Source organism: Phyllostomus hastatus, unplaced genomic scaffold, assembly GCF_019186645.2.
Source record: "Phyllostomus hastatus isolate PE091 unplaced genomic scaffold, TTU_PhHast_1.1 phas_scaffold_46, whole genome shotgun sequence".
Lineage (NCBI taxonomy): Eukaryota > Metazoa > Chordata > Mammalia > Chiroptera > Phyllostomidae > Phyllostomus > Phyllostomus hastatus.
Genome location: NW_025334032.1, coordinates 4507533 through 4535050, shown reverse-complemented (window position 1 = coordinate 4535050; position 27518 = coordinate 4507533). Strand labels below are relative to the sequence as shown.

At 38.3% G+C, this 27518-nt stretch overlaps 1 protein-coding gene across 1 annotated transcript in view; it reads left to right on the top strand.

Moving 5' to 3' along the window:
• The window catches only part of SLC15A1 (solute carrier family 15 member 1), a 74438-nt gene that overhangs the window by 23957 nt on the left and 22963 nt on the right, over positions 1 to 27518 (top strand). The window contains exons 2-18 of the mRNA XM_045821832.1: positions 2062 to 2078; positions 2485 to 2566; positions 2663 to 2804; positions 3728 to 3847; positions 8063 to 8162; positions 8719 to 8809; positions 11115 to 11198; positions 13579 to 13661; positions 16192 to 16278; positions 18581 to 18670; positions 20384 to 20428; positions 20597 to 20629; positions 20712 to 20800; positions 21928 to 22009; positions 24008 to 24127; positions 26253 to 26399; positions 27249 to 27298. Coding sequence (XP_045677788.1) covers positions 2062 to 2078; positions 2485 to 2566; positions 2663 to 2804; positions 3728 to 3847; positions 8063 to 8162; positions 8719 to 8809; positions 11115 to 11198; positions 13579 to 13661; positions 16192 to 16278; positions 18581 to 18670; positions 20384 to 20428; positions 20597 to 20629; positions 20712 to 20800; positions 21928 to 22009; positions 24008 to 24127; positions 26253 to 26399; positions 27249 to 27298 — 1462 coding nt within the window. The remainder of the gene's footprint in view (positions 1 to 2061; positions 2079 to 2484; positions 2567 to 2662; positions 2805 to 3727; positions 3848 to 8062; positions 8163 to 8718; positions 8810 to 11114; positions 11199 to 13578; positions 13662 to 16191; positions 16279 to 18580; positions 18671 to 20383; positions 20429 to 20596; positions 20630 to 20711; positions 20801 to 21927; positions 22010 to 24007; positions 24128 to 26252; positions 26400 to 27248; positions 27299 to 27518) is intronic.

Below are 27518 nucleotides of genomic sequence, written 5' to 3'. Positions count from 1 at the left end.
AGGGGAAAACCAGTCTTACAGTGTTGAGGAATCTCCTTCCAGAATTTTTGTAGGCAAGAAGAGTTCAGAATCAGAGCCTTGTGAGATCAGAACAGTTTATTTCCCTCCTAAAGACAAGGACTAAAATAGCATTACTGTTCTTAAGTGGGCCCAAGTGAAACTACCTGGTATGAGGCCATGGGGCCATGCTGAGCTGGAGAAGTGCAAATATCCACAGTAAAGCATGACCAGAATCAGGAAGTATGGCCCCACCAGAGGAGTGAGTGGAGGCCTGAAAGACCACATGGGCCAAGAACGGAGTTCCTCAGGCAGAGTTGCAGTTTTGCTTATTGTGTCATGGGGCCCTGGACTTGCACATAATAGACCCCAGAGGAAGGGCCCTGAATGGGGAACCATGTAGGAGTTTGAGATGGGAAGCCTTGGTGAAAACTTCAGTGTACTCTCCAGCTTCTGTAGTCAGTTCCTACTCTAAACTGACATAGAATGGTCTCTGGTCTCAGGGCCAGTGAAGTGATAAAACTTACTTATGTAGATCAGACAATTCAACATCACAGCACCCCCCCCCCCGCCCCGTGGTTCTCAAAGAGTAGTCCCTGGACCAGGGTATCAACATCACCTTAGAACTTTTCAGGGATGAAAGCTCAAGGGGCCACCCCAGACCTATAGAGACAACTCTGGGCATGTGGTCCAGCAACCAATTCTCATAAGCCCTCGGGTTCATGCTGAGATACATACCAGTTTGAGAATCACTGCTGTGGAATCACTGATTCCTAATAGAGGTAGGGTGAGGCAGCGAAGCTCAGGGGACCCTGAGAACAGGATCTCAACAACAAAGAACTCTAAGATGTGGTCTTTGATGGCTGGAGAGGGGGAGGGAGATGATTCCCCATGGAAAGAGGCCTAGCATGTAACAGCCACTGATAATTACTGGGCAATGTGTTGGTGTAGGAAGTAGTACAAGGAAATGTTAGGACTTGAGACAAGACTGTGGTTCAATTTTTGTCAGAATTCAGGGGAGACAGAAGATCAGGGGCTAGGCAGTGGAGATGAAGGACACTAAGTTAAGAAGATAGTCAATGGCCCTTGGTTTTTACCAACTCATTTGGATTCTCACCCTTTGTCTTTTTGCTCTTCTGATAATAGGCCCCACTCTGGTAGGTATTGGGAAAGATGTGGAGATGGCCAGCACATGATTCTTCCATTAAAGTGGGACAAAAATATAAACTGTTATTGCACTGTGGTAACATAGGAAGTCAGAGAGGCCTTCATGAAGGGAAGGAGGGCATAAAAGGAGCATTCCTTGCAGAGAATTTGTTGTCTTCTGCATTAAGGGCTTTGGGTGGGTATACGACGTGGTCAGTGAACAAATGTTTGGGTATCATGGGAGCCCTCTATGTATGGGGAAGGGGCTGGAAGGAAGATGGGTCTAGTTAACAGGAATGGTGGTTGAATCTTCAGTGTTTTAGGTACCCATTAGCAGTTCATATTTCCATTATTTAATCCTCACCAAAGCCACCTTGTGAGATACTAAAGAACATGCTAAAAGTTTGAATTTTATTCTGTGGACAAATAGGCAGCCTTTGAAGTGTTTTAAGAAGGAAATGGCATTCTCTGTGCCTCTGGTTCTCTGCTCTGACTGCACATGAGAATTGCTGGGAGCTAATTAAAAGGAAATGCAGCTGCCAGGTCCTACTCTGGATAAGACACATGGTCTAGGGCTGGAACCCTGGAGAGGGCTGGAGCTATCTGGAATCCCATCAGCCTTTTTGGCACCAGGGACCAGTTTCATGGAAGACAATTTTTCCACGGACCAGGGAAGGGGTTGGGGGTAGGAGGGACACAGAAGACAGAGCTCAGGCAGTAATGTGAGTAAAGCTTTGCTCACTCACCTGCTTCTCACCTCCTGCTGTACAGCCTGGTTGGGCAGGGTTGAGAGTGGTTTGGGACCCTTGGACTCAACATATCTGACTGCCAGGAAAAGTCAGAGGGTCTGAGTTTAGGCTCAACAAAAGGTATGTTAGTTACCTGACTTTAATATTGGCATCTTTGTTTTTCTTTCAGGAATGTCTGAACCACGGGTCAGTATCCTTTTTTCATTTCCATTTGGCTTCATCTTATAAACTTTAGTCTGTTTTGCCCTTAAATGTTCATATTTGTGCTTCATTGACATAACAAATGTGTATCATGCATCTAACATGAATGGGAGGACAATCCTGAGTTGCTGTGTGACATTCCTTCTCTTTAGGAAATGCTATATGTAGCCCTTCTCAGACTAACAGTAAAACTAGATGCTTCATTTCATTGTTGTCTTTGTGTGGTATGTAAGGGAATAGAAATGTTAAAATCCTATATTCTACCTCTAGATAGTCACCGACAAGTTTCTAAATAGGTACAAGCTACTTTTCATGCCATTAGCACTCATTTGGGACTAAATATGGGCCAACGAAGAGCATATTTTAACCCCTGACTGTTTCTTTTTGTCAGAGTGTCTTTGGGTATCCCCTGAGCATCTTCTTCATCGTGATCAATGAATTCTGTGAAAGATTTTCCTACTATGGCATGAAAGGTAAATATTTTTGACATCTCACCCCTTTGCATGAAGAGAGCCAGTTACCACAGCCATTTCTAACTGTGTTTCCCTCCCCCTGCCCACTTCGGAAAGCACTCCTGATTCTGTACTTCACACGGTTCATTGGTTGGGATGACAATCTGTCCACTGCAGTCTACCACTCATTTGTTGCTCTGTGTTACCTGACACCAATTCTCGGTGCTCTAATTGCTGACTCCTGGCTCGGAAAGTTCAAGTGAGTTGTTGCAACTTTCTTATTCACAAACAAGAAAAAACGTAATTATTAGCCTTGTGATTTGAGATTGTGGACTCTGGGAGAAAAGAATTGGGAGCATAAAACTCTTAGGAGTGCATGTTGGACCCTGTTTTGGCTCATCATCATACTCGCAGAGTTTGGCACTCTGCCTAGCATTTAGCAATGACTGCAAATAGCATTGGTAGGTTCTTTTTGTCCTCCTTCAAACAGGGATAACATCTTTGTCTCATCTTGAAATAGTAGCAGGAATACTGTGTATCATTAATAATGTGTGGGCCACTGAGTTAAGGGCAGGGAGAACAAAGAAACTCCCTAATTTATGTCCCAGCTGCCAAAAGGCTCACATTCCTCCATGAGTAGAAAGGATATGCGACACTCACCCAGTCCTTCAGGAAGTGCATTCAATAGCAGATTATCAGGAAGTTTCTAGAACTTAGTAAGCAAGGAAGTGGAGGCTCTTCCAGGTCAAAGACATGAAGTGTGCAGGAGCAGGAAAATTCATTCTCAAAGTAATTTAATACAGCATAAAAATAACCAATGGTCCACTCCAGCACAAATGTTACCAGGCAGAAGATAACTATCTGAAGTTTTATGTACTGAATCCAATAGTTAGGTTAAAGAAAACACTGAGTCTTTCAAAGAGTTCAAAGATGAAATGGATCTTCCTCCTTGCCTTGGCTCTTCCAGCCAAAACTTTGCTCTACACTTGTGGGCTGGGCTGGGCTGGGCAACAAATTCTTCAGCAGGTTGCCTTTCTAAAAGTTACTGGTTTTACTCAAGTTTGAGAAACAAATATATTCATGTCTGGGCTCTTGAAAGTTTAAGGTAGGGGACTTCTTTGTGGTGGAGTAGGAAGTGGACTGTACAATTAACTTGGATTTTCTTAACCCCTTGAAACACAGGACAATTGTGTCACTATCCATTGTCTACACAATTGGACAGGCAGTCACTGCAGTAAGCTCCATTAATGACCTCTCGGACTTTGACCACGATGGAACCCCTAACAACATTGCTCTACATGTGTGAGTTGATGTTACCCCTGCTGCCTTACCTCAACCCTCCCCCTGGCCTTATCTGATGCTCTAATTTTTAATCTTTTCCCTTGAACTTCATTATAAGTGTAAGAAGGGATTTACTCCCTCACTAGCAGTACAGAGAAAGCCATTTAACTGACTAAGAGTTGGGTCTTTAGTAGGTCACCATCCTAGCAGTTGTCTGGAATCATTGCTGACTTGAAAGCTTGCTGTCCAGACTACATCTCACATGGTCAGTGAACAGAATACTTGCATTAATCTTGGTCTTCCCTAAAGGGACATAACTCCCACTGACCTTGATAGTTAATTGTGCCAGGTTTCCTCAAAACTCTATACATTTGGTTTTCTGTCTTGTACTACATTTTTGCTGAACTTTCACTAATTCAGTTTCATAAATATTTGTTTGAATCCTGTGTTCTGAGTCCTTGATCAAAACTGCTATTGACAAATGCTCCTCTGTGAGACTAATTTCTCTTCACAGCAGTCTGGTCTAGTAGACATGTTACAAAGATTTAGTTTGTTTCCTGTTCCTGTGCTTCAGTTCCTGGATCTCTAAGTAAACCATCTTATTGGTTGGAAAAATATCATTGAAATTCAAATTCATATCCTGAGTCCCTGTATTTCTGGTTTGTTCATCAGTCAGATCGCTGTCCACACTAGGTCCCTTGATGCAATACTCTCAGAGCCCATAGGGAACTGTGTTGGTTGAGGGGAGTGGTTATTAGCTCAGTCTGGCAGCTCAGGCTTCCAGTATTTGACTTCCAGACCGAGGGCAATTTATCTTCTCTGTGCCTCAATCTTCTAATCTACAATATTAACAACATAGACTCTGTAGCCTGGCTATGTGGATTCAGATTCTGGCTGTGCCCTTTACTAGTTGTGTGATCTTAAGCAAGTTTTCTAACCTCCATGCCTAAGTTTCCTTATTCATAATAGGAATCACCTATCTCATCTAGGACTATTGTGTGTTAATCCAAATAGAGCACCTGGAACATTGTCTGGTGAGTGAGAAGTACTCAAGAAAGCTTACTTATTTTATTTGATGGAGTTAGTATTAAAATATTTAATACTAACAATTCTTACAACAGTGCATGGTATACTATATTCAATTAGCCATGTTTTTGTTGTATTCTGAAAGACTTAGAGTGACAGCCTTGGCCAGTGTGGCTCTGTTGGTTGGAGTGTTGTTCCATAAACCAAAAGGTTGCAGTTTCAGTTCCCAGGTTTAGTCTCTGGTCAGGGCATGCACAGGAGGCAACTAATTGATGTTTCTCACATTGATGTTTCTCTCTCTTTTTCTTGCTCCTTTCTTCTCTCTCTGGAATGAAAAAATGCTTAGAGTGAGAGCACTTAAGTTGTATTAAGAAGCAAACAATGAAAGAGGTTCTTCAATCAGCTAATTTGGGAAGATGAACATGATTTTTTAAAGAAGTCTTTCTTGAACTTCTGGCAAGATGGAGGCATACATAGACACACTGTGCCTCCTCTCACAACAAAAAGAAGGACAACAACAATTTAAAAACAAAAAACAATCAGAACTGATAGAAAATCAAACTGTATGGAAGTGCAACAACCAAGGAGTTAAAGAAGACACATTCTTCCAGACTGATAGGAGGGGCAAGTTGGGTAGTCGGGGCAGAGAGGACTCACAGCAAGGCTGGTGGGCCCAGCGAGGTGGTGGATTGTGGAATGGGGTGCACAAGACTGCAGCTGGCTGGCAGGGCAGCGGCTGGTGGACCAGGCGGTCCCACATTCACATGCAGATAAAACAGGAGAAACAAAGCGGGAGCGGGATGGACCACACAACCCAGTGCCCCAGGGCGGGGAAATAAAGGCTCAAACCACTGGTTGAAAACACCTGTGGGGGTTGTGGCGGCAGCTGGAGAAACTCCTACCCTCACAGGAAAGTTTGTTAGAGAGACTCACAAGGTCCTAGAATGTACACAAACCCACCGACCCAGGAATTAGCACCAGAAGGGCCCAATTTGCTTGGGGGAAGCGAGGGAAGTGACTGAAATCCAGCAGAGAGTGGAGCAAGGGCCATTGTTCCCTCTCAAACCCCTCCCCCACATACAGTGTCACAAAACAGCAACTGGGTTGCCCCACCCTCGGGAATACCTAGGGCTCTGCCCCTCACTACATAACAGGCATCTCAAGACAAAAAAAGTGGCCCAAATGAAAGAACAGATCAAAGCTCCAGGGAAAATACAACTAAGCAAGGAAGAGATAGCCAACCTGTCAGATGCAGTTCAAAACACAGCTAATCAGGGTGTGTTTTGGTGTGATCACAGAATTGATTGACTATGGTCACAAATTAGATGTAAAAATGAAGGCTATGCAAAGTGAAAAAAATGAAAATATACAGGGAACCAATAGTGATGGGAAGGAAACAGGGACTCAAATCAATGGAGTGGACCAGAAGGAAGAAAGAAACATCCAATCAGAAAAGAATGAAGAAATAAGAATTCAAAAAAATGAGGAGAGGCTGAGGAACCTCCAGGACATCTTTAAACATTCCAATATCCGAATTATAGGGATGCCAGAAGGAGAAGAAGAAGAGCAAGAAATTGAAAACTTATTTGAAAAAATACTGAAGGAGAACTTGCCCAATCTGATGAAGGAAATAGGCTTCCAGGAAGTTCAGGAAGCTCAGAGAGTCCCAAAGAAGTTGGACCCATGGAGGAACACACCAAGGCACATCATAATTACATTATCCAAGATTAAAATGAAGGAGAGAATCCTAGAAGCATCAAGAGATAAGGAAGCAGTTACCTACTAAGGAATTCCCACCAGACTGTCAGCTGCTTTCTCAAAAGAGACCTTACAGGCAAGAAGGGGCTGGAAGGAAGTATTTGAAGTCATGAAAGGCAAGGACCTACATCCAAGATGACTCTATCGAACAAAGCTATCATTTAGAATGGAAGGGCAGATAAGTGCTTCCCAGATAATGTCAAGTTTAAGGAGTTCATCATCACCAAGCCCTTATTATATGAAATGTTAAAGGGATTTATCTAAGAAAAAGAAGATAAAAAATATGAACAGTAAAATGACAGCAAACTCACAGTTATTAACAATCACACCTAAAACAAAAACAGAAACAAAAACAAAAACAAACTAAGCAAACAACTAGAACAGAAACAGAACCACAGAAATGGAGATCACATGGAGGGTTATCAACAGGGGAGGTGTAGGGGGGGTGGTACAGAGAATAAGTAGCATAGATGGTAGGTAAAAAACAAATAGGAGGAGGGCAAGAATAGTATGGGAAAAGTAGAAGCCAAACAATTTATATGCATAACACATGGACATGAACTAAAGGGAGGGGGGAATGTGGATGTGAGGGAGTGTGCAGGGTAGAGGGGAGTTAAGGGGGGGAAATGGGACAACTGTAATAGCATAATCAATAAAATATATTTTTAAAAAATTCTTATGTGCAGTATCTCCTTTGACTTTATCTTTTCCATCAAATATTTTTTAGCATTTTAAAGCAACATAGCAACCAAGAAGATATGGAAAAAATCATAAAATCTAAAATTTGTAGTACCTGCTATAATTCAATGAACTACAAAATGAGGGTTGGTAAATTCTACGAGTGATTTTTTTTCAATTCAGAAAGTAAAACATTTATAGATAAGTTGGAAAATGCAAAAGTAAATAAAAATAAATAACTTTTATCCCTTCTAATTATTATAAATAATATTTTAATATTGTGAAAGATTATAATAATAAATCTTCTCCTCTACTTTTTTTCTGGTCTTCTGTAAACAAGAACATACCAAATAACTTGATATTCTGCTTTGCAATTAAATCATGTTTTTAATGCTTTTAATGACTGTTATGAGTCTATTAAGATTATACCAGAGACAATGCTTAAACATTTCACTTATCTATTCTTTTACTGAAAATGATAAGGCTGCAAAAGAACTCCTTACAAAAATTTTTATTCAGTATTAAAGCTATAACTTTAAAGTTTCTAGCTAGTAAATTATTAGATAATGGTATAAGCTTAAAGGTCCAAGAGATCAAATTCCATTCACCCATCAAGACTGCATGTCTGTACATTTTCTTCTCATATAGATTGTGTCCCTTTTCTGTTTTTACGGCTGCACCTGGTCCTCAGAGGGAAATTAGGAAACAAGAGGCTCCTGCTTATAAGGATCTTACATTTCAGCAATAACTCCCACCCCGTTGTTCTTTCTCTAGGGCATTGTCCATGATTGGCCTGGCACTGATAGCTCTTGGTACTGGAGGAATCAAGCCCTGTGTGTCTGCATTTGGTGGAGATCAGTTTGAAGAGGGCCAGGTAAGAGCACATGCATTCACAGACACCAGATAAATGAATGATAAACCTCCAGGACTCAAATTCTACTGATACAAAGTCTGTTCTCCACTGGATTCTTTTTTCTTTTTTAAATTATTTTATTGTTGTTCAACTACAGTTGTCTGCATTTACCCCCCTCCCCCCAACCCCAGCCATCCTGCTTCCAACTCCCCTTTATTTTGTCCATGTGTCCTTTATAGTTGCTCTTGAAAACTCTCTCCCCTCCCAACTTCCCCTCATTATCCCTTCCCACCTACCCTCTAGTTACTGTCAGAATTTCAATGTCTCTGGTTATATTTAGCTTGCTTGTTTGTTTCATTGATTAGTTTCCACTTAAAGGTGAGATCATATGGTATTTACCACTCACTGCCTGGCTTATTTTACTTACCATAATGCTCTCCAGTTCCAATTCTTTTCAAGTAGACTTGAAAGTATGACACTGACCAAATCTGAGAAGTAAATCAGGTCATCAGCTACATTTGATCAGTTGATATATAGCCAAAGTCATTATACTTTAACTTTATCCTTTTTATTATAGGAAAAACAAAGAAACCGATTTTTTTCCATCTTTTATTTGGCCATTAATGCTGGAAGTTTGCTTTCTACTATCATCACTCCCATTCTCCGAGGTAAAAATATCAGAAGGGGACTACTGTTTTCCTTTTTTTAATTGTGGGGAGAAAGTCAGATTAAAAGTTTAAGTCCTTGCTTTGTCTGTTTTGTGTCTTTAGTCTCCAATTATACTTCAGCTACCAGGCACACTGGAGTACACATTGAAATCAGAATATGCACTTCTTTTCTTTTGAGTTTTATCTCATTTCCATCTTATTTGAATTCCTTATCCTAATGACTACTGAAGAATCTATGGCATCCTTAGCATAACAGTCAATTTTTCTAAATTATTACCAATGCAAAGTCCTTATTCATGGTAAAAGATGAGATAGGAGAGGCTGTGGAAACCACACATTTTGCCTTCAAATTTTGCTCCCCAGTGATGTTCAGTGAGTTAGGAAGAATTTTGTGGGCAAGGTCTTATTCTTTGCTTTTCTATTATCTCACATATTTCAGAAAGAACTGCTGAAAGTAGAGGATGAGATAGCAACTAGCAACATCACTCATATTTTTATGCTTACTAATGATACATTGAGAGTTTGTGGATTTTTGACATGGAAGGGAATATTTGGGAACAAATTAGACCAAAACAAGATTATGATATGCACACTGAATCATTTTAAATTATGAAATAAAATATTTTGTGAGGATTTCTGGATATCTGCATAGACTAGTGGTTTGGAGATGATACTTAAACCACATTTCAACTTGTATTATAAAAATTTAGTAGTTTTTATTCTTATGTTCCCTCACCTTCCCTACCTCCCCACCTACTAGAATATCTACTATGCATATTTGAATTAGAGAGTGTCTTAAAGTATAACTTTTTTTAAAGGTAAAATCGTGACTCTCACACAAATATGAAATAAGCATGTGACAAATATTTTATATAACTTATTAATTAATGAGGAAATTGGATAGTAGTCAGTTGAAATAGGAATTTGACTAATAGGGATTTATTTATATTCTTTACAGAGAGGGAATTTATTTGTATTGCCATGAATAGGAAACATTGTGTGACTATTAGCTGTCTATTAGTTAACTTCTTGCTCTACAGAATTATGAAATAGCTAGTCAAAGACAAAGTTAAAACCCCCTTAAGATCAGATTCACAGAGGTTCCAGCATTCCATTAAAAGGATTTCCAGAATTCTCTGTTGCCCCTTCCAAAAGTCTTAATTATTTTCATACCAACCCTAGGATTTCAGAGTTGAGATTGTTCCTCAGTCAGGGGTTAGCAAAACTATGGCTCACAGGCCAAATCCAGAAATATGGTAAAGACCATTCATTCATGTATTGTCTAATGCTCCTTTCACCCTACAAAAGCAGGGTTGAGTAGTTGGAACAAGGACTAAATGGCCCATATTTTTACTAAAATATTCACTTTCTGGCTCTTCACAGAAAAGTTTGTTGACCTCTGCCCTGAGTCATCTAATTGTTTTCAAATTGGCATGAATTCAGGAACATGCAACCATGATTTTCCAAGTCACTTTTGATTTTATTTACTGAATATTCTGGTTATTTTTAACTCCCCCACTAAGAAAACCCACTAGACATAAGAACTGATTTTGGCTTAGCTAGTATCAGATATCTACTTAAGGGTTGAAATTAGACCAGTCTCCATCTCCTGCTCTTTCTACTACAAAACTCCTTTGCTCGGCTGCCAAATTGTTGCAGATGGATATGAGGTCCAGGCTCTTGGTGGTCGTGAACAAGGAATTGAATGGACCACAACAAAATAAAGATAAGCAAACAAACGAGAGAAAGTTTCTGACATCATAATTGACATATCCTTTGAGAAACAGGAGAAAGCCTAAAACCAGCAACAGCCACTAGACCCAATACTGACCATCAAAATATCCAGGGAAATAAGGGGAAAACCTGACAATCAGGATCCACTTAATTACAGAGAGGCCAAATCCTGAAATGGCCTCAAATGTTCCAGTAGCTGAAGTGGTCAGGCAAAAAGACAGAAAAAAACCCAGTCTTGTTACAGAGGAGGAAGCACATCATTACAGTATGTTAGGGATCATTTCAAAAATTCCAAGTCAATTATTTCTTTGATCCTAGCAGTTAATCCCTTCCCAAGCTTGGCCACCTCTGACCTGGGGTGCCAGCATTTCAATGTCATTGGCCTGCTCCATGTGAGCTGGTTTAATGAAGCTACTCAACAACTTCTCTGCTGTGTCAGTAAGGCAAATAGATAAGTCTAGAAGATTAAGTGTAAACAAATATGTAATAACCAGTTAGGGATTTTTAAAATGGAAACTAGATAAACATTATCAATGCCATAATAAGCTTTAATCTTGTAATTTCTCCCCAGTTCAAGAATGTGGGATTCACAGTAAGCAAGCTTGTTACCCATTGGCATTTGGGGTTCCTGCTGCTCTCATGGCTGTTGCTCTGAGTAAGTAGAAATGAGTTGAATTAATATAATCCTATGATCAGATCAGGCCTTCACATTAATTATTGTGACCAATTTTTAAAAGTTCCTGTAACAAATTATAATAATATGTAGTATGAAGAATTGTCATCCTATGTTAAACATGCTCTGGGAATTTAAAGAAAGTAGCCTTGGCATTTTTCAGAGGGAATAAGGTCAAAGAAGTTTTACAGAAAAAGGGATCAACTGAGTTGAACATCTAAAGGTGTGATACTATTTAGGCTAGTGATACTTTAGGCTTGATACTATAAGATGAAGTTGATAGAATAGGCTAAACTGGTTGATCCCATTGCTGAAAGTTTTTCTTCCTGTCAACATGTGACCATCTACAACTTGAAGACATGGCAACCTAGTCCAATTGTTTAAATACCTTCAGTACCATCTAGATTTCTATAAGGTATCATCTCAAATGTTTCTATCATAATATATATGTTTATTTTAGATGCATTCCTTTGCACACAAGTTCTTGGCACTAGCTTTTTAAAAAGTGTAAAGAGATTTCTACATGGGACAATCTAGTGTGAGACATGATAGGGGTCTTCATTTCCTAGGACTACCATAACAAAATACCACAGACTAAGTGGCTTAACCAACCAGAAATTTATTTATTGTCTCACAGTTCTGGAGGCTGGAAGTCCAAGATCAATGTGTCAGAAGGGTCATGCTCCCATTTAAAGACCCTGGGAAGAATCTCTTCCAGGCCTCTCTCCCTCTTGAAGCACCCTGGCTTGTGGTAGCATAATGTCAATCTGCCTATGCCCTTCCCTCTGTGTGTCCAAATGTCCCCTTTTTATAGGGCTACCAGTCATATTGGAGTAGGGCCACCATAATGACTCATCTTACCTTGTCACATTCTGAGGTCCTGGGGATAAGGACTTCAACATATTTGAGGCAGGACATGGAGCATAATTCAACCTATAACAGTAGTACAAGAAGGAAACAGAGCCCAGTTTGCCGTCTCAAGCCTTCTTAGCTGCTATTCCCATTCAAAGCACTGTCACTTTCCCTGCTGATTTTTTCAATTCTTAATAGTATCAAGTATGCACCTTTTAAACATCTTTTGCTCATGTAGAAATTGAACTTTTTCTATACACTTTTGTAAGAGTTCAGCATTCTCCTTTTTGTATATGTCCAATTTCTTCCCTAATTGTTTAAATACTTCCCTACTCCCCTACTCCCCTAAAAGGCTCATATATGCCTTCTCTTCTCTAATTCTGGATAAGGAAGTGGAGATAAAGAGGATTTCAAAAAATGTTGTTTTAGGCTGGACACTGTATTAAGTTGGTATTAGGTAAGTAGTCATTTAGTATGTATGAGTCCCTCCTACATCAAAGATTATGCTAATGGAAGAATTGAGAACAGGCCAAATCCTATGTATCAACACCAACTCTAGAAATTTCTATCTGCAGCAGTCTTTTGCTTGAATTAGCTAATCAGAAGCTTAAAGATTAAAATATTAATTAGCAAAAAATGTACACTCAACCTCTCCCATCCATGTCTGGGTTGAGGAAAATTGACATTGGGTGAGAATATGAGTAAGCTCCCTTTTCTTCAATTTGGAGATATGCTTGAGAATTAGCACCTTTCAAAATCTCAAGCCCTTTCTTAATTGAGGGGGGATCTAATTCAGACAATTCATTGGTGTTTTAAAAATTTTGAATTCTTGTATTGGATAATCAGAAATTCTGGTACAGGGATTATGTTTTTAGAGTTTCTTTCAGAAATGCTTTTTTTCCTAAGATTTTTTAAAAAATAATATGTCTTTCCTAACAGGGTTCATGGAAGAATTGCCTCCTTGTATAAGTGCTTTGTCTTGTGTAAAACTGTAGCTATGTTTCTGGACCACGAGCACAGAATAAGTTTTGTCACATTTGATTAAGTAAAAGTTTCAAAAGATTAGTTCCTATGTTTTTCTGAAGATTATAAAAAGAAACTTTCTCCTGTCATTGCAACTGGAAAAATAAAGCTGGTTTTAGTCTGTATAGAGTAATACGTTAATCTGTTATGTGAAAGCACTTATTCCTTTTTTCTCCCTTTACACAGTGAAAGAATTTGTGTCTAAATAACCATATTTAGTGTCTTTGAGCGGCCCCAAGTTCTGGGAAGTAGATAGTAGTAGACCTCATTTTTATATGTGAGAACACAAATATAACATTGCTCAGAAGCTCCTGTGATTGGTAGAATCAAAAGCATTTTCTAAACTGGGAGGTAGGTAGGTAAACCCATTCTATGAGTAATCCTAGTATATCTGAAACAAGATTATAACTGAAATAAAAGCACATCTTCTAGGTCTAAAGTAGTTTTGACAATACCCTGTTAACACATATTCTTTTCCTTTGTCCAGTTGTATTTGTCCTTGGCAGTAGTATGTACAAGAAGTTCCAGCCCCAGGGTAACATCATGGAGAAAGTAGTAAAGTGCATTGGTGTAAGTATCTTAGTAGCTCTCTCTCAATGGCATTTTTAGTCAACCTAGAACCTTCCACCTTCTTCAAATTAAAATTCAATGAAATGTTAACTTTCTTTTAAGCATTTTATTAGTGTTCTTTACTACAGGGGTGGGCAAAAGTAAGTTAAATTATCTGCCATCATTACCTAAAAGGTAAATCGCAAGTAAGGATATGAAAAGAAGAAGAAGAAGAAGAAGAAGAAGGAGAAGAAGGAGAAGAAGGAGAAGAAGGAGAAGAAGGAGAAGGAGAAGAAGGAGACAAATAATACAATGTTTAATCAATAAGTAATTAATACAAGAATAACTGTGTTTTGTATACTCACAACTGTAAACCTCCTTTTGCCCACCCCTGTATTTTGATAAACTGATGCTTCTTATAAAACTCACCACATGGAAAAAGACACAACAGAACTCAAAAAGGGAAGGACAGCAATGACTCTTGAACGTATAAGATTAGTGGTCAAAGAAAATCAAATCAAAGTGACTCTTCACCTATCAAAATGGTAAACAAAGTTTGCCCTTTGTCAGAGAGCAGAGAAACAAAAAAGGAGGAGGCATGGTTGGGCGCTGCTGTGCATTGGGAATCTGAGGAACTGAAAGTATCAGTTAATACTACTTTCAGGAATCAGGCTAAAAAAGTAAATTTTATAAATGAATATTTGATAAATGAATATATGAAATATTATAAATATTTGTAATATTTACAATACCAAAAACAACAACACAAAACAAATATTTACAGCAGCAAAAATTTAAGTCCTCCAAGTTGCAGATAATGGGAGAATAACGCCTAACTTACAGCACATCTATGCCATATTATGCAGTCATCAGAAGTCTTGTCTTCTAAGACTATCTGGTGACAGGAACATGCAGAATATGAATTCCTCCATATACATCCACATGGTGTATGTACATATAGGCACATTTAAAGTCAGGAAACAAATGTTGAGTGTAGGAATCTTTAAATAATGGAGTCAAATAATCCCTATTTTCTCCCATTTTTTTTAGTGAATATGTATACATTGTATAACCAGGGGAAAATGTGTCATTTACTTGTAAAAACAATGTGTGGATAATTTGGGGGATGTGAAGGCAGCCTTACGGCAATGTTAGGTCACTTACTTTCCCTCCGCCTAGCTTTATTGCATTAAATTATACATGTGCACTTTACTTCATGAAATAAATGTGTCCTCTCAAAATCAAAAACATTATCTTTCCTTTCAACTATTTTTTTTCTTTTTGTACTTTCCTCTAACAGTAATTAGATTGATTCCCTTCACAGACTTTTTTCCAAGTTAGGGAAGGATCTAACCAATGGTCTCTTCAAGTTCTTACTTCCCTAGTAATTGACAACTTAGTTCAAACTCCAAAAGAACAACTTCAGGCTCTTTAGAGTCATGAGAACTGTATTGCCCAGCATCCAAAATAACCCACAGCTTTGAGTTATTTACTGCCTTTTAGTCACATCCATGTTCCCAACCAACCCCACCATCTCTTTCTCTTAGTGTTACATATATAAATGCGCTTTGCTTTTCCTAAAGGCCTCTTATTAACAAGGAATCTTAGAAACCCCTGGTTTTATGATGGGTGGTCAGTATATTTTTCTAATCAGTGTTAATGTACTATGTTAAAACATGTTCAACTATAACCTTTATTTTTTTATAAATCCATTTCCGTGTAGTGGGTTTTCACTGTTCTTTGTGTAGCTATGATCCATTTATTATAGACCTTTACTATCTAATATGGTAGATATTAGCCACATGTGGCTATTAAGCATTTGAAATGCAGAAAGTTCAATAGAGGAACAGAGTTTTTAATTGGATTTCATTTCAATTAATTTAAATTATATGATTTCTTATAATGTATTTCTATGTAATGTGTTCTTTTAGATTTTAAAAACCAATACTTAGTTCAGGTATTGGAAAACTATAAAGTATATTTGGAACAACATGGGTATATAAATCTAGTTTTTCACACAAATTTTATGAAATGTAAATACAGATCAAATATTTCTAACAAAAATTTAGCATTCAAATTAAAATGTGCTGTGAGGATAAAGTATACCCTGCATTTCAAAGGCTTGGTTTAAAAAAAGAATGTAAAACTTATGAGTTTTTAAAATATCAATTACATATTAAGATCATGTTTTGTGTTTCTTGAGTTAAAGAAAATATATTTTAAATTAATTTTACCTGTTTCCTTTTTGCTTTTTAATATGGCTGACAGAAAACATAAATGTCACCTTATATTTCTATTCAATGTTCCTCTCTGGAGAGTAGAGTAGTAACAGAATGACTTTGTTTACTTTAAACTCACACACTCGTAGTTAGTAAAAGATTAGATAAATGCATGTCATGCCTTTTAGCATTGTCATATATATATTAGTGTATACAACTTTCTATTTTGCTTCTCTCACAAGTTTTCCATGAAAAGGAGTTTAATTGAAATGTGTTTTCCTGGTAAAGTAATCAGTCCTGTTTTGAAATTTCCTTTTTCTTCTTTCTTTCAGTTTGCCATCAAAAATAGGTTTAGGCACCGGAGTAAGGAATTTCCCAAAAGGGAGCACTGGCTGGACTGGGCCAAAGAGAAGTATGATGTAAGTGATCATTATTGCTACAGTGGTCCCAGTCACTTTCCTCTAGAAAGTGAACATCCATAGTTGCAACTCATATTGTTAAGGCTTCATGGACAAGATAATCAGCTATATCTTTAGAACCTTTATATCACATTAAGTAAGATTCTGGGAGTCTGTTTTTTCATATTGAAAAGAACTTGATGAATAATGGATATAATTTATCTAGAAACAATATTATCTTTTTAAGTATATTTTATTGATTATGCTATTATAGTTTTCCCAATTTTTCCCCCTTTATCCCCCCTGTACCCTGCACCCCAGCCCTCCAGCATTCCCCCTTAGTTCATGTCCATGGGTTATACAGATAAGTTCTTTGAGTTCCCTGCTTCCTACACCATTTTTTACCTCTCCCTGTCTATTTAATGCCTACTAGTTATGCTTCTTCTTCCCTGTACCTTTCCCCATTCCTCCCCTCCCCCTCCCCACTGAAAACCCTCCATGTGATGTCCATTTCTCTGATTCTGTTCCTGTTTTAATTGTTTGCTTAGTTTTTGTTTTCATTGTTTTTTCTTTTACTTTTTTTAGGTTCATTTGTTGATAGTTGTGAGTTTGTTGTCATTTTACTATTCATATTTTTGATCTTCCTTTTCTTAGATAAGTTCCTTTAACATTTCATATAATAATGGCTTGGTGACAATGAACTCCTTTAACTTGACCTTATCTGGGAAGTACTTTATCTGCCCTTCCCTTCTAAATGATAGCTTTGCTGGATAGAGTATTCTCGGATATAGGTTCTTGCCTTTCATGACTTCAAATACTTGTTTCCAACCCCTTCTTGCCAGTAAGATTTCTTTTGAGAAATCAGCTGATAGCCTTATGGACACTCCTTTGTAGGTAACTGTCTCCTCTCCTCTTGCTGCTTTTAAGAGTGTCTCTTTGTCTTCAATCTTGGGTAACTTAATGATGATGTGCCTTTGTGTGTTCCCCTTTGGATCCAACTTCTTTGGGACCCTCTGGGCTTCCTGGACTTCCTGGAAGTCTATTTCCTTCACCAGATTGGGGAAGTTTTCCTTTATTATTTGTTCAAATAAGTTTTCAGTCTCTTGCTGCTGTTCTTCTCCTTCTGGCATCCCTACAATTTGGATATTGGAATGTTTCAGGTTGTCCCAGAGGTTCATAAGTTTCTCTTCACTTTTTTGAATTCTTGTTTCTTCATTCTGTTCCAGTTGGATGTTTATTTCTTCCTTTTGTTCCAAATCATTGATTTGAGTCCTGGTTTCCTTCCTGTCACTGTTGGTTCACTGAATATTTTGCTTTATTTCATTGTGGGTATCTTTCATTTGCTCTTTCATTTTTCAACCAAGCTCAATCAGTTCTGTGATCATTTTGATTACCAGGGCTTTAAATTCTCCATCAGATAGGTTGGCTATCTCCTCATCACCTAGCTTTCTTTCTGAAGTTTTGCTTTGTTCTTTAATTTTAGCCCTATTTCTTTGTTTGGGGCTCCTTTTATGTTGTAAGTGGGCAGGGCCTTAGGTATTCATCCAGGCAGGACAAACCTCCTTTCTGCACTGGGGCGCTTCCTGTGGGGGAGGGTCCAGAGGAGGAACAATGCACCTCTCCTGCTCATTCTAGCCCACTTTTCAATGAGCTTTCATGTGAGACTGGGAGTTTCTCTCACCTCAGCAACTGCTATAGTCCTCACTCACCTCTGAGTCTCAGTTTCCCCTTAAGTCAGCTCTTCTCGCAAAGTCTGCAGCCAGCCCCACCCCCACTGTCCACTGCCTCACCAAGGTTTCTCTGTGTCCGCCACCTTACTGGCCTGGTTGTTCTGTCTGACTGTTTCTTTAATTCCATGGTTGTTGGAGTTCCATGCAGTTCAATTTTCTGGCACTTCTGGTTGTTTACTGATTTCAGATTGGTTGTTATCCTCCTTTTGGTTGTGCAAGGAAGCAAAGGGTTTCTGGAAACAATATTATCTTGACATAGATTTTCATTTGATACAGTCTGCCAATCATTATATTTAATTGTGATCACATAACTTTAGTTTGAACATAGAACAATTAAAAGATGGTAGTGGAATTTACATTTAGTTAAATTGAAATATAAATTCGAGTAACTTACCTCCTAAACAGACATTTTCACTCATATTTTAAATAGCTTAGGAAGTTTTGCTTTTCCAAAGAAACCTGAGGAAGGGATTTTAGAACTGTTAACTACCACCCAAGTTGCCTTTAGATGTAAATGTCTACACTGAAACTAACATTGCTGATAACTGTAACACAGGTGGTTCCTATTTGTCCCTCCCCCACTCCAACTACAGGAGCGGCTTATCTCTCAAATTAAGATGGTTACAAAGGTGATGTTCCTGTATATTCCACTCCCCATGTTCTGGGCCTTGTTTGATCAGCAGGTAATGTGAAACTGTTTTTGTACATCTTCATGTAGCAAACATCCTTTGGTCACCATGTACCAAGCCATAGTTAGTATCTAGCTCTTAAAAAGGTTCTCTTCCAGTTTCTCTTTTATTCATGTATTTGACCACTTAATCACATTGTATCTCTCTTTAAAAAACCAACTCTAGATGGTTCTATCCACATCTGTGCTGCAAAACAACAAAGAAATTAGATGTGGTCAAGTAAAGGAGCCTTAGGAAAGATTTGATCAAGTGTCCAAGACTCTTTCAAATCAAAACTGAGACTAAAGAAAATTTTTAAAAAAGAAAAACTGAGGAAAAAAAGAAAATTAAACAAAAAATTGAGAAGAAAGAGTTTTTCTACTGATGCATCATGGTAAATGGATGTATTACCTTTTATGGGATCCACAGAATATTTAAACTGACAAGGACTTGATATCTTCTCTTGTAAAATGGAATGCTTGGTTTAAAAGTATCATCCAGGGATGGAAAGTCATTCTTATTAGAGCAGGGAACTAGAACCCTGATCACTGGCATGTCACCTGCTCTTTCTCCCACAGCTATAAGATGTGTACCTAGGAATTTTTCAACATAGGGTTAGATAATTCAATGTATGATGCCTACTAATCAAAGTCCTAAGATATTATTCCTTTTAGAAAATTGAATTTCAAAAAAATTTATAAACATGAATAATTTTATTGTGCAGGAAGGATTATTATAAGGGTAAACCATCTCTTGGAAAAAAATTGAGTGTACACACTATTCTCCTTATTTGTAAATACGGAATTTAGAACAGCATTTTAAAGACCAGGAGGTGGTTTTGCATGTTGAATACAAAGCTATTATTGGATTTAGACTTGCACTAGAAATACGTTCATCACCTTTTAGCTGTGTGACTTGGGGTAATCCCTTAACCTATCTAAAAGGGTAATAACAGATGGCAAAGTTGTGAGGATCAAAATTGAGAACATATACAAAGTAACCAGAGACTGGCATATATGAAGAATTCAAATAATTAATGGTAATGGAAAAAATACACAATAAAAAATGAACTATTTAAAAAAGAAAAATAATTCAAACAGTGTATTTCATGACTTTCTATGATGTTCTCTTAGTGGAGTTGATAGATTATATGGACACATTTATATCTTTAGTCCTCCATGGAAATGATCATATATATTTATACAGTCCTGAGTCATCTTTTCCTATAAAATAGATTGAATGTAATGAGGCTGCCCAGGTTTAAATTTGTCAGTCTCTTCATAGAATCACATTTTCGGACATCCTATCCTGTCAAAAATGATTCTTAGCAATAATAATGTTCTTGACACTATGATGCCAGTGAATGTAGAATATCTTCAGGGTATAAAGCTACTTTCACCTTGCAGGTAATGTCTTGCTTCCCAACAAGCCTCAGAAAAGCATTTTTGTCTTTCCTGAGGAAAGTTTTCTCTCAGAGTAGTACTTTGTAGATTCCTTGTGGGGGTGGGGGTACTATATGTTATGTTAACTTGCAGAGCAGAAATGCAAGTTGTTTCTTCTCATCCAGTATCACAGTGGAACTAGGAAACAAACTTGACGTTGAAAAAAAATTGTAAATCCTGCAACATTTCAGACCTCCTTCCTGATTTGGAAAAAAACTCAGTATCAACTTGTAAAATGTTTAAAACCCATGCTCTGAATGATGCAGTAAACTTATTTATTTTTAAGGGTTCAAGGTGGACACTTCAAGCAACAACTATGAGTGGGAAAATTGTAAGTTTGAGCCATCAGGATATTTTAACTCCCCTGGTCACTGTTTCTTTGCTTTAGTCCCTTTGTCCCCTTTCTCTTTTCCTTTCATGACATTTTCAAACCCCAAATTGATCATCTGTGGAAACTAGATGATCAACTCAATGAGATTCCCCCCACCCCCATTTCTAGGGAATTATTGAAATTCAGCCAGATCAGATGCAGGTAAGACAATATTTAAATTGCTTTTGGAAATCAAAGTCACCTTTGAGACAATGGTAACTGTTCATCTCCACTTTACCTGCAGACTGTCAACGCCATCTTGATCGTCATCATGGTCCCCATCGTAGATACTGTGGTGTATCCTCTGATTGCAAAATGTGGTTTCAACTTCACGTAGGTGACCTTAGTGTTGAGGTTGGTGGGAGCCTCCATTAGTCTTAGAGCTTTGCAACTAGACTGCACTCCCTCAGCTTCCAGACCTCTATGGAAAGAAGCCTTTCTTCCCTCCCACAACACCAACTATATAATGGGGCTTTTAAAGAAATATATTTGAAATAGATATCTGTGTGCTGATGTTTCTGAAAATTTGTCCTTAAATGTGCTATTTACAGCAGCCTGTAAAAGCCTGTAATTAAGGCTCTCTTTTTTATATATTGAAGGCTGTTCAGAACAGGCTTCCCCAGGGTGTGCCACTTTGGTCTACAGAGTATTTTCAGCTGAATACAATCTAGACCCTACAGGCTCAGGACAATCTTTTGACCCTCCCTACACTACCTAGAAGAATCTAAATTGGGGGTCTTGAGCTGAAAGCAATCCAGACCCTACGGGCTTACAAAAAACTTTTACCTCTCCCTTAAAGAATTTAAATTTGGGGGCTTGCCCATAATGAGTCATTACCAGAAATAACTTTTTATGACTTATCTATATGGCAGAATAAATATCTAAATTGCTGAACACCTGCTTCTCTTATCATCTTGCAAACTGTGCTTCTTCCTTCAGAAGGCCCAAGGCATCTTTCATCATTCCTTGACTCAGGATGCGGCATATACCTCATTTTCCCTTTCTGTCTCTGAACCTCTCATATATATAGGGTTCCCATACATATGTATACAATGAAATTTGGTTACTTTCTCTTGTTAATCTCTTGTTAAATTGACATGAAATACATGTCAATTTGATCATTAAACCAGCAGAAAGAACCCAGAAAGGTAGAGAAAAATTTCTTCTTCCCCCAAAATCTAGACAATAGAAATGTTAACTATAATCCAAAGTATCACCAGGATTATAATGAAATTTCTAGAAATTAAATGTAAAAATGTAAATGAGAAGCTGTATTACATTTAGCATCCCTAGTCTTGATGATGAAAAACAGATGAAGAGATGCTCTCAATCTCATGTATTTTGGGAGGGAAGTTAGTTTTGTTTGGGGGGATGGTAGGAGAGGAGTGCTTCTTTGGGGAATTTGTCATTAGCTTGTTTGTTTGAAGCTGATTGGGAATCACTCTTGCTTGTCCCATCAGCTCCTTGAAGAAGATGACAGTTGGAATGTTCCTGGCTTCCATGGCTTTCGTGGCAGCTGCAATTGTGCAGGTGGAAATTGATGTGAGTTGCCCTCTGATTCTCTAGTGGCCTTTCTTAGCTCAGGTGGGATGTTCAGAAGTCTTTCTCTAGGACTAAAAGGATTAGGACAGGCCATGATCTTTGCTGATAAAATAAGTTCTGGAGCTATGGGTGATGTACTAAGGGGCAAAATAGTCCCTTCCTGACAGCATGGACTATGGATTCTTAGCTCTGCAAAGGATGCCAGGAATAAGGTCAAATGGGTACACTTAATTAGGAGAAAAACTAGACAACAGTTACATAAGGAGCTCCCACTGCAGTTCTTATAATGGGAGAGAAGTTTATGGAACTTGTTCTTTTTTTTTTTAATTTTAATCATTGTTCAAGTACAGTTTTCTCCCTTTTACTCCCAATCCAGCCCACAGAACTTGTTCTTTTATGAACTCCTAAAAGATCTGGTTAAAAGAAGTTCAGCACTCACAAAGTACTTCAAAGCTGTATAAATTATCTTTTTGATGAGTGTCTTGGCTTTTGTATTCTAACTTTCCTTATGATGGTTAGTTCCCAAGTTAATTCACATGGCTATTGAACACAAAATAGGACTAAAGTGGGCTTTTAATGCCCTTAGTCTGAAATCAGGTCCTAGAAACCTGATCTCTCCCTCTCTCTCTTTCCCTCCCTCACTCCCACCCACAACCACTCTCACTCTCTCTCCCTTACTCCCTCATTTCTTCTCTATTTTTTCATTTTTATTTTTAACAGATTTTATTTATTTATTTTTAGAGAGCAGGGAATGGAGGAAGAAAGAGAGAAACATTGATGTGTGAGAGATACATCTGTCAGTTGCCTCTCATATGCTCCTCTACTGGGGACCTGGCCTGCAGCCCAGGCATGTGCCCTACTAGGAATCAAACCAGTGACCTTTTGGTTCACAGGCCAGCACTCAGTCCACTGAGCCACACTAGCCAGAGCTCTATTTTTTTATTTTTAATTGTGATAAAGTATACATAACAAAATTTACTATCTTAATCATTTGTACGTGTACAGTTCAGTAGTAGTAAGTACACTCACATTATTGTGCACTTAATCTCCTGAATGCTTTATATCTTCCCAAACTGAAACCTTATATTCATTCAACAACAACTCCCCATTCCTCCTCGCCACCCCCGCAACCCCTGGTAACTACCATTCTACTTTCTGTCTCTATGAATTTGAATATTGTAGGCACTGCATTAAGTGAAATCATACAGTATTTGTCTGTGACTGGCTTATTTCATTTAGCATAATGTTCTCAAGATTCAACCGTGTGAAGTGTGTGTTAGAATTCCCTTCCTTTTTAAGGCTAAATAATATTCTGTATGAATATAGCATATTTTTAAGGCTGAATAATATTCTATATGGATATAGCACATTTTATCCATTCATTTGTTGATGGATACTTGGTTTGTCTTACCTCTTGGCTATTATTAATAATGCTACTAAGATCATGGTACTCACTTTCCCTTGAACATAGCTATTCTTGTGGAAAATGAATTATGGGGCTAAATTAGAAATAGATTGCTTAGTGACACTGGAATTTGAGAGAGGACAAGCAGGGAAAAGGCAAAAACCCTGAGGCAGGAGGGCATAAAGTGTTTGTGAGAGGCTGTTTAGAGTACCAGTCTAGGGCTGATGTCTGAGCTTCCAGAGTTACAGGAGAGGCATCCAGGGAAAGCACATCTTGGGTGCCACAACAAAATAAGTATTCATTTAAGCTATGGTTACTCTGACCCCCTTAGATATTAGGGTTCATAACTTAGCATCCCTTGACCTGCAGGTAGATGGGTAGATCTGAGATATGAACAAGAACAGCTTCTTTCTCATTACATCATTTTCTAAGGGTGCAATAAAGTAAGAGATTGGAGGTTGGCAGAGGGGTATTTGGTACACCTCAGCCAGAACAGATTTCCATGGCTGGGGGAAGTGACTCCTGTGCAATGGTTAAATTATATTCCATACAAACTGAAGACCTCACTTCCAATTATGTTTTATTTTGCTCAGAAAACTCTTCCGGTCTTCCCCAAAGGAAACGAAGTCCAAATTAAAGTATTGAATATAGGAAATGATAATATGACTATATATTTTCCTGAAGAGACGGTGCACCTTGTCCAACTGTCTCAGGTAAGTAGAAGGAACTGCAGTTTTCTTTTTCATCATCTGATCTGAGTTATAATAGAATTTGCAGGAGCTAATCTTCTTGGTCCTTGTATAAATTCCAAGAGGAACCCAGAAGTGAAAATATCTTATTATCTTGATCTTTTGGCTTCACTCTAGACTGTGGGGAGACTCTGCCCACAGAGATCCCCCAGATGTGGCAGATGAGAATAAGTCTACCCAGACAGGATCTGCTTGGAGAGGAAAGGCTGGCCAGTCTCTCAGAGGAGAAAGGCGTTTAGCCTCTCTCTCAGTGGGCTTTTATTGAGTTTATCTTGCATAGGGATGCATATCAAAGAAAGGAGGTACGGTTTACAGATAATATTTCTGGGATCACAGGGGTCCTTTTGAGTCAGGGTCTGGTAGACAGGGTAACGCCAATTGGCTATAAAACCTTGGGAAACAAACTTATTTTGTGCTTGGACCCTTAACATTTAAATTGAGGACATTCTTAGCAAAGCAGGTTTCACAGGACTTTATGCAGTCTTTCTTAGTCCTGATTCCCGCCCCCCCCCCCACCTTCCGCCACTGGGAACTGCCAGTTCTGGCACAGGGCTGCACCCCCGTTTGGCATTGTTTCAGGCCTGAATCAGGTGGGGGAAGGAAGGAAACCAAGAGATTAGGAGACTTTTACCGATAGAATGAGGATTCAGGCTATGATAAAGCTGAGGGGGGGGTGGTGTCCCTTCTCCACAATACCCTAAGTCCTTCCCTGATGCCCCATTCACAACTGTGCCTGTCTTAGGTTGTTCCTTTCTTGAGGAATCTTACCAGTCATTGACTATCCAGCCATCCTTCAGAGGCCAAGCAAGGTGAAGTAAAGGGGACAGAGGCTACACCCCTGCCAGGAGGATAAGTTTTGTCTCCTTAGTGGCTTATGGTCCCAAGGTCCCCTAGCTGTGAGGCCTTTTCACCTGTTGGTGGGGTTATAGCTTCTGAAACCAGGCAGGATGGTTCCCAACACTGGACCAATGCACATCAAACTTTAATGGGCATATGAATTACTGAGGGAGCTTGTTAAAATGCAGATTCTTGATTGGTAGGTCTTTAACCTTCATTTTTAAAAAGCTTTGAGGTGATGTTGTTGCTGGTAATGCATGGACCCACAATTTAAATAGCAAAGTCTGTGTCAGTGGTCTTCCACCAGGAGCAATATATAATGGGAAAAAGTCTATGGAACTTGTTCTTGGCAACATTAGCTCCTGAAAGATCTGGTTAAAAGAAGTTCAGTGCTTACAAAGTACTTCAGAAATGTGTCTTTTTGATGGACTTCCCTTTTGTGTTCTAACTTTTCTAATAATGGTTAGTTTCTAAGCTAATTCACATGCCTTTTGGACCCACAACGGGGCTAAACTAGACTCCTAATGTCCTTAGTCTGAGGCCAGATCCTAGAAACCAGATGTTATATAGTTAAGGGACATCTGACAATCTCTGGAGGCATTTTTGTTGTCACACCTGGGAGTGCTATTGGCATCTTCTATGTACACAGCACCCCATCCCAACAAAGAGTAATCTGGTTCCATGTGTCAATAGTGCCAAGGTTGGAAAAACCTGATGCAGACAGTCATTGGTCTGGATTAAAGGTTCTCAATCTTGAGTCCACATTGGAATCTCCTGGAAAGCTTTGAAAATTCTGATACCTGGGTCCCACCCCCACAGATTTTGATTGAACTGATCTCATTCCTGTTTAGACATGGTTAAGAACCACTACCTTAGATCTTGCCAAACTAATAATCTCAAAGAAAAAAGAAAGTTTGATCCCTGGTATTAGGCGCAGCCCAGTATTTATTATCTCCAGGGTTGATGCTCTTCTTTGCCCAATGATAGACATGATTACCATAGCATTTATTTTCATAAAACAAAAGTAAAATGCTGGATGAAAACTATAATTCCTCTGGTAGTACTAAGCAACCTTATGGCAGAGTCCTTAAGGGTCAGGGGCTAAGACAAACCAATGCCAACTCCCCAAATCATTTTTCAATATGTTTGAACATGCACCAGCAATGTCAAATAATATGCCATGACAGTGTTCAATGACACAGTACAGAGCAAGACTCTGTGGTGTTAATTATGACCCCTTTTCCTGTTACAGACAAATATATTTAGGACTTTTGATGTGGACAAACTGACAAGTATAAACATTTCTTCTGCTGGATCAGCAGTCACTCCAGTAACTCATAACTTTCAGGTGGGCCATCGCCATACCCTTCTAGTGTGGGATCCCAACCATTACCAAGTGGTAAGTAGCTGGACACCTACAGCTGACTCTTTATTTACTATATGTGGTATTGGAGACATGGTCTTTTAGTGGTGTGACTTTGTTTTACCACTTTGTAGAATTACATTAGATAAGCCTCAATTTGTTCCTTCTTTAAAGACACAAGTCATTTGACTTCCAATAAAAGTTTAACTGGTGGATGGGAAGGACCAATATTAAATTTTTAAAAAAGAACTTTTGAATGTAGTGTGTGTATGTGTGTATACATATACACAAGTCACATAGAGTACACGCGTTCATTCTCAGTGACTTTTTGAGGTGAAGTTTAAAATATATCTTTAATTGCATAAATTTTAAAATTTTGCTGAGTAATTAGAAAATTGGAACAGTTTCTATAAAAATATAGTGAATATATGAGGTAAAAACAATAAAAATACATATAAATATTTCATTAGAAATATAGGCATCTGGATGTGCCATTCAGCATATGAAGTAGTTATGAAGGTGTAATTGATCTAGATGAAGGAGTTGTGGATATTCTGTAAGGTGAATTTAAGTGAACTTCCATAGAACTGCAATATAGAATTAGGACTTCTGGATCATGTGTTTAATCAGGGAGCTGTTGAATGGCATGTTCTACATTCTCAGAGAGTAGTGTTCTGTGGAACCATTGGAAAGCAAGCATGAAAAATTGTAGAGACTCATGTTAACTTCAAAGAAAACCAGGGCAGAAGGATGGAGTCCTGCAAATGTAATCATTATTCCCTCAGCTTACAGGATAAATGTCAACATCATTCTCCTTTTCAGAGGCTGAAATGTTAATCTAAATGTATTTTAATGGATTAGACTTTAAAGTGTTTTCTTTTTCAGGTAAAGGATGGCCTTAACCAGAAGCCAGAAAAAGGAAAAAATGGAGTCAGGTATATGTATTTCTTTTAAAATTCAGCTATATCAGCTTCTTATGGAAGTAATGCATATCCGTAGTAAAGTCCAACTATAACAAGGATATAAAGTGAGAGTATGGGTTTATCCCAAGAAGTAAAGTTGGTTCAGTATTTTAAAAAATTACTCAATATAATTCATTATTTTAATAAAACTAAAGAGGAAAATCCATAAAATCATATCAATTGATGCAGAAAA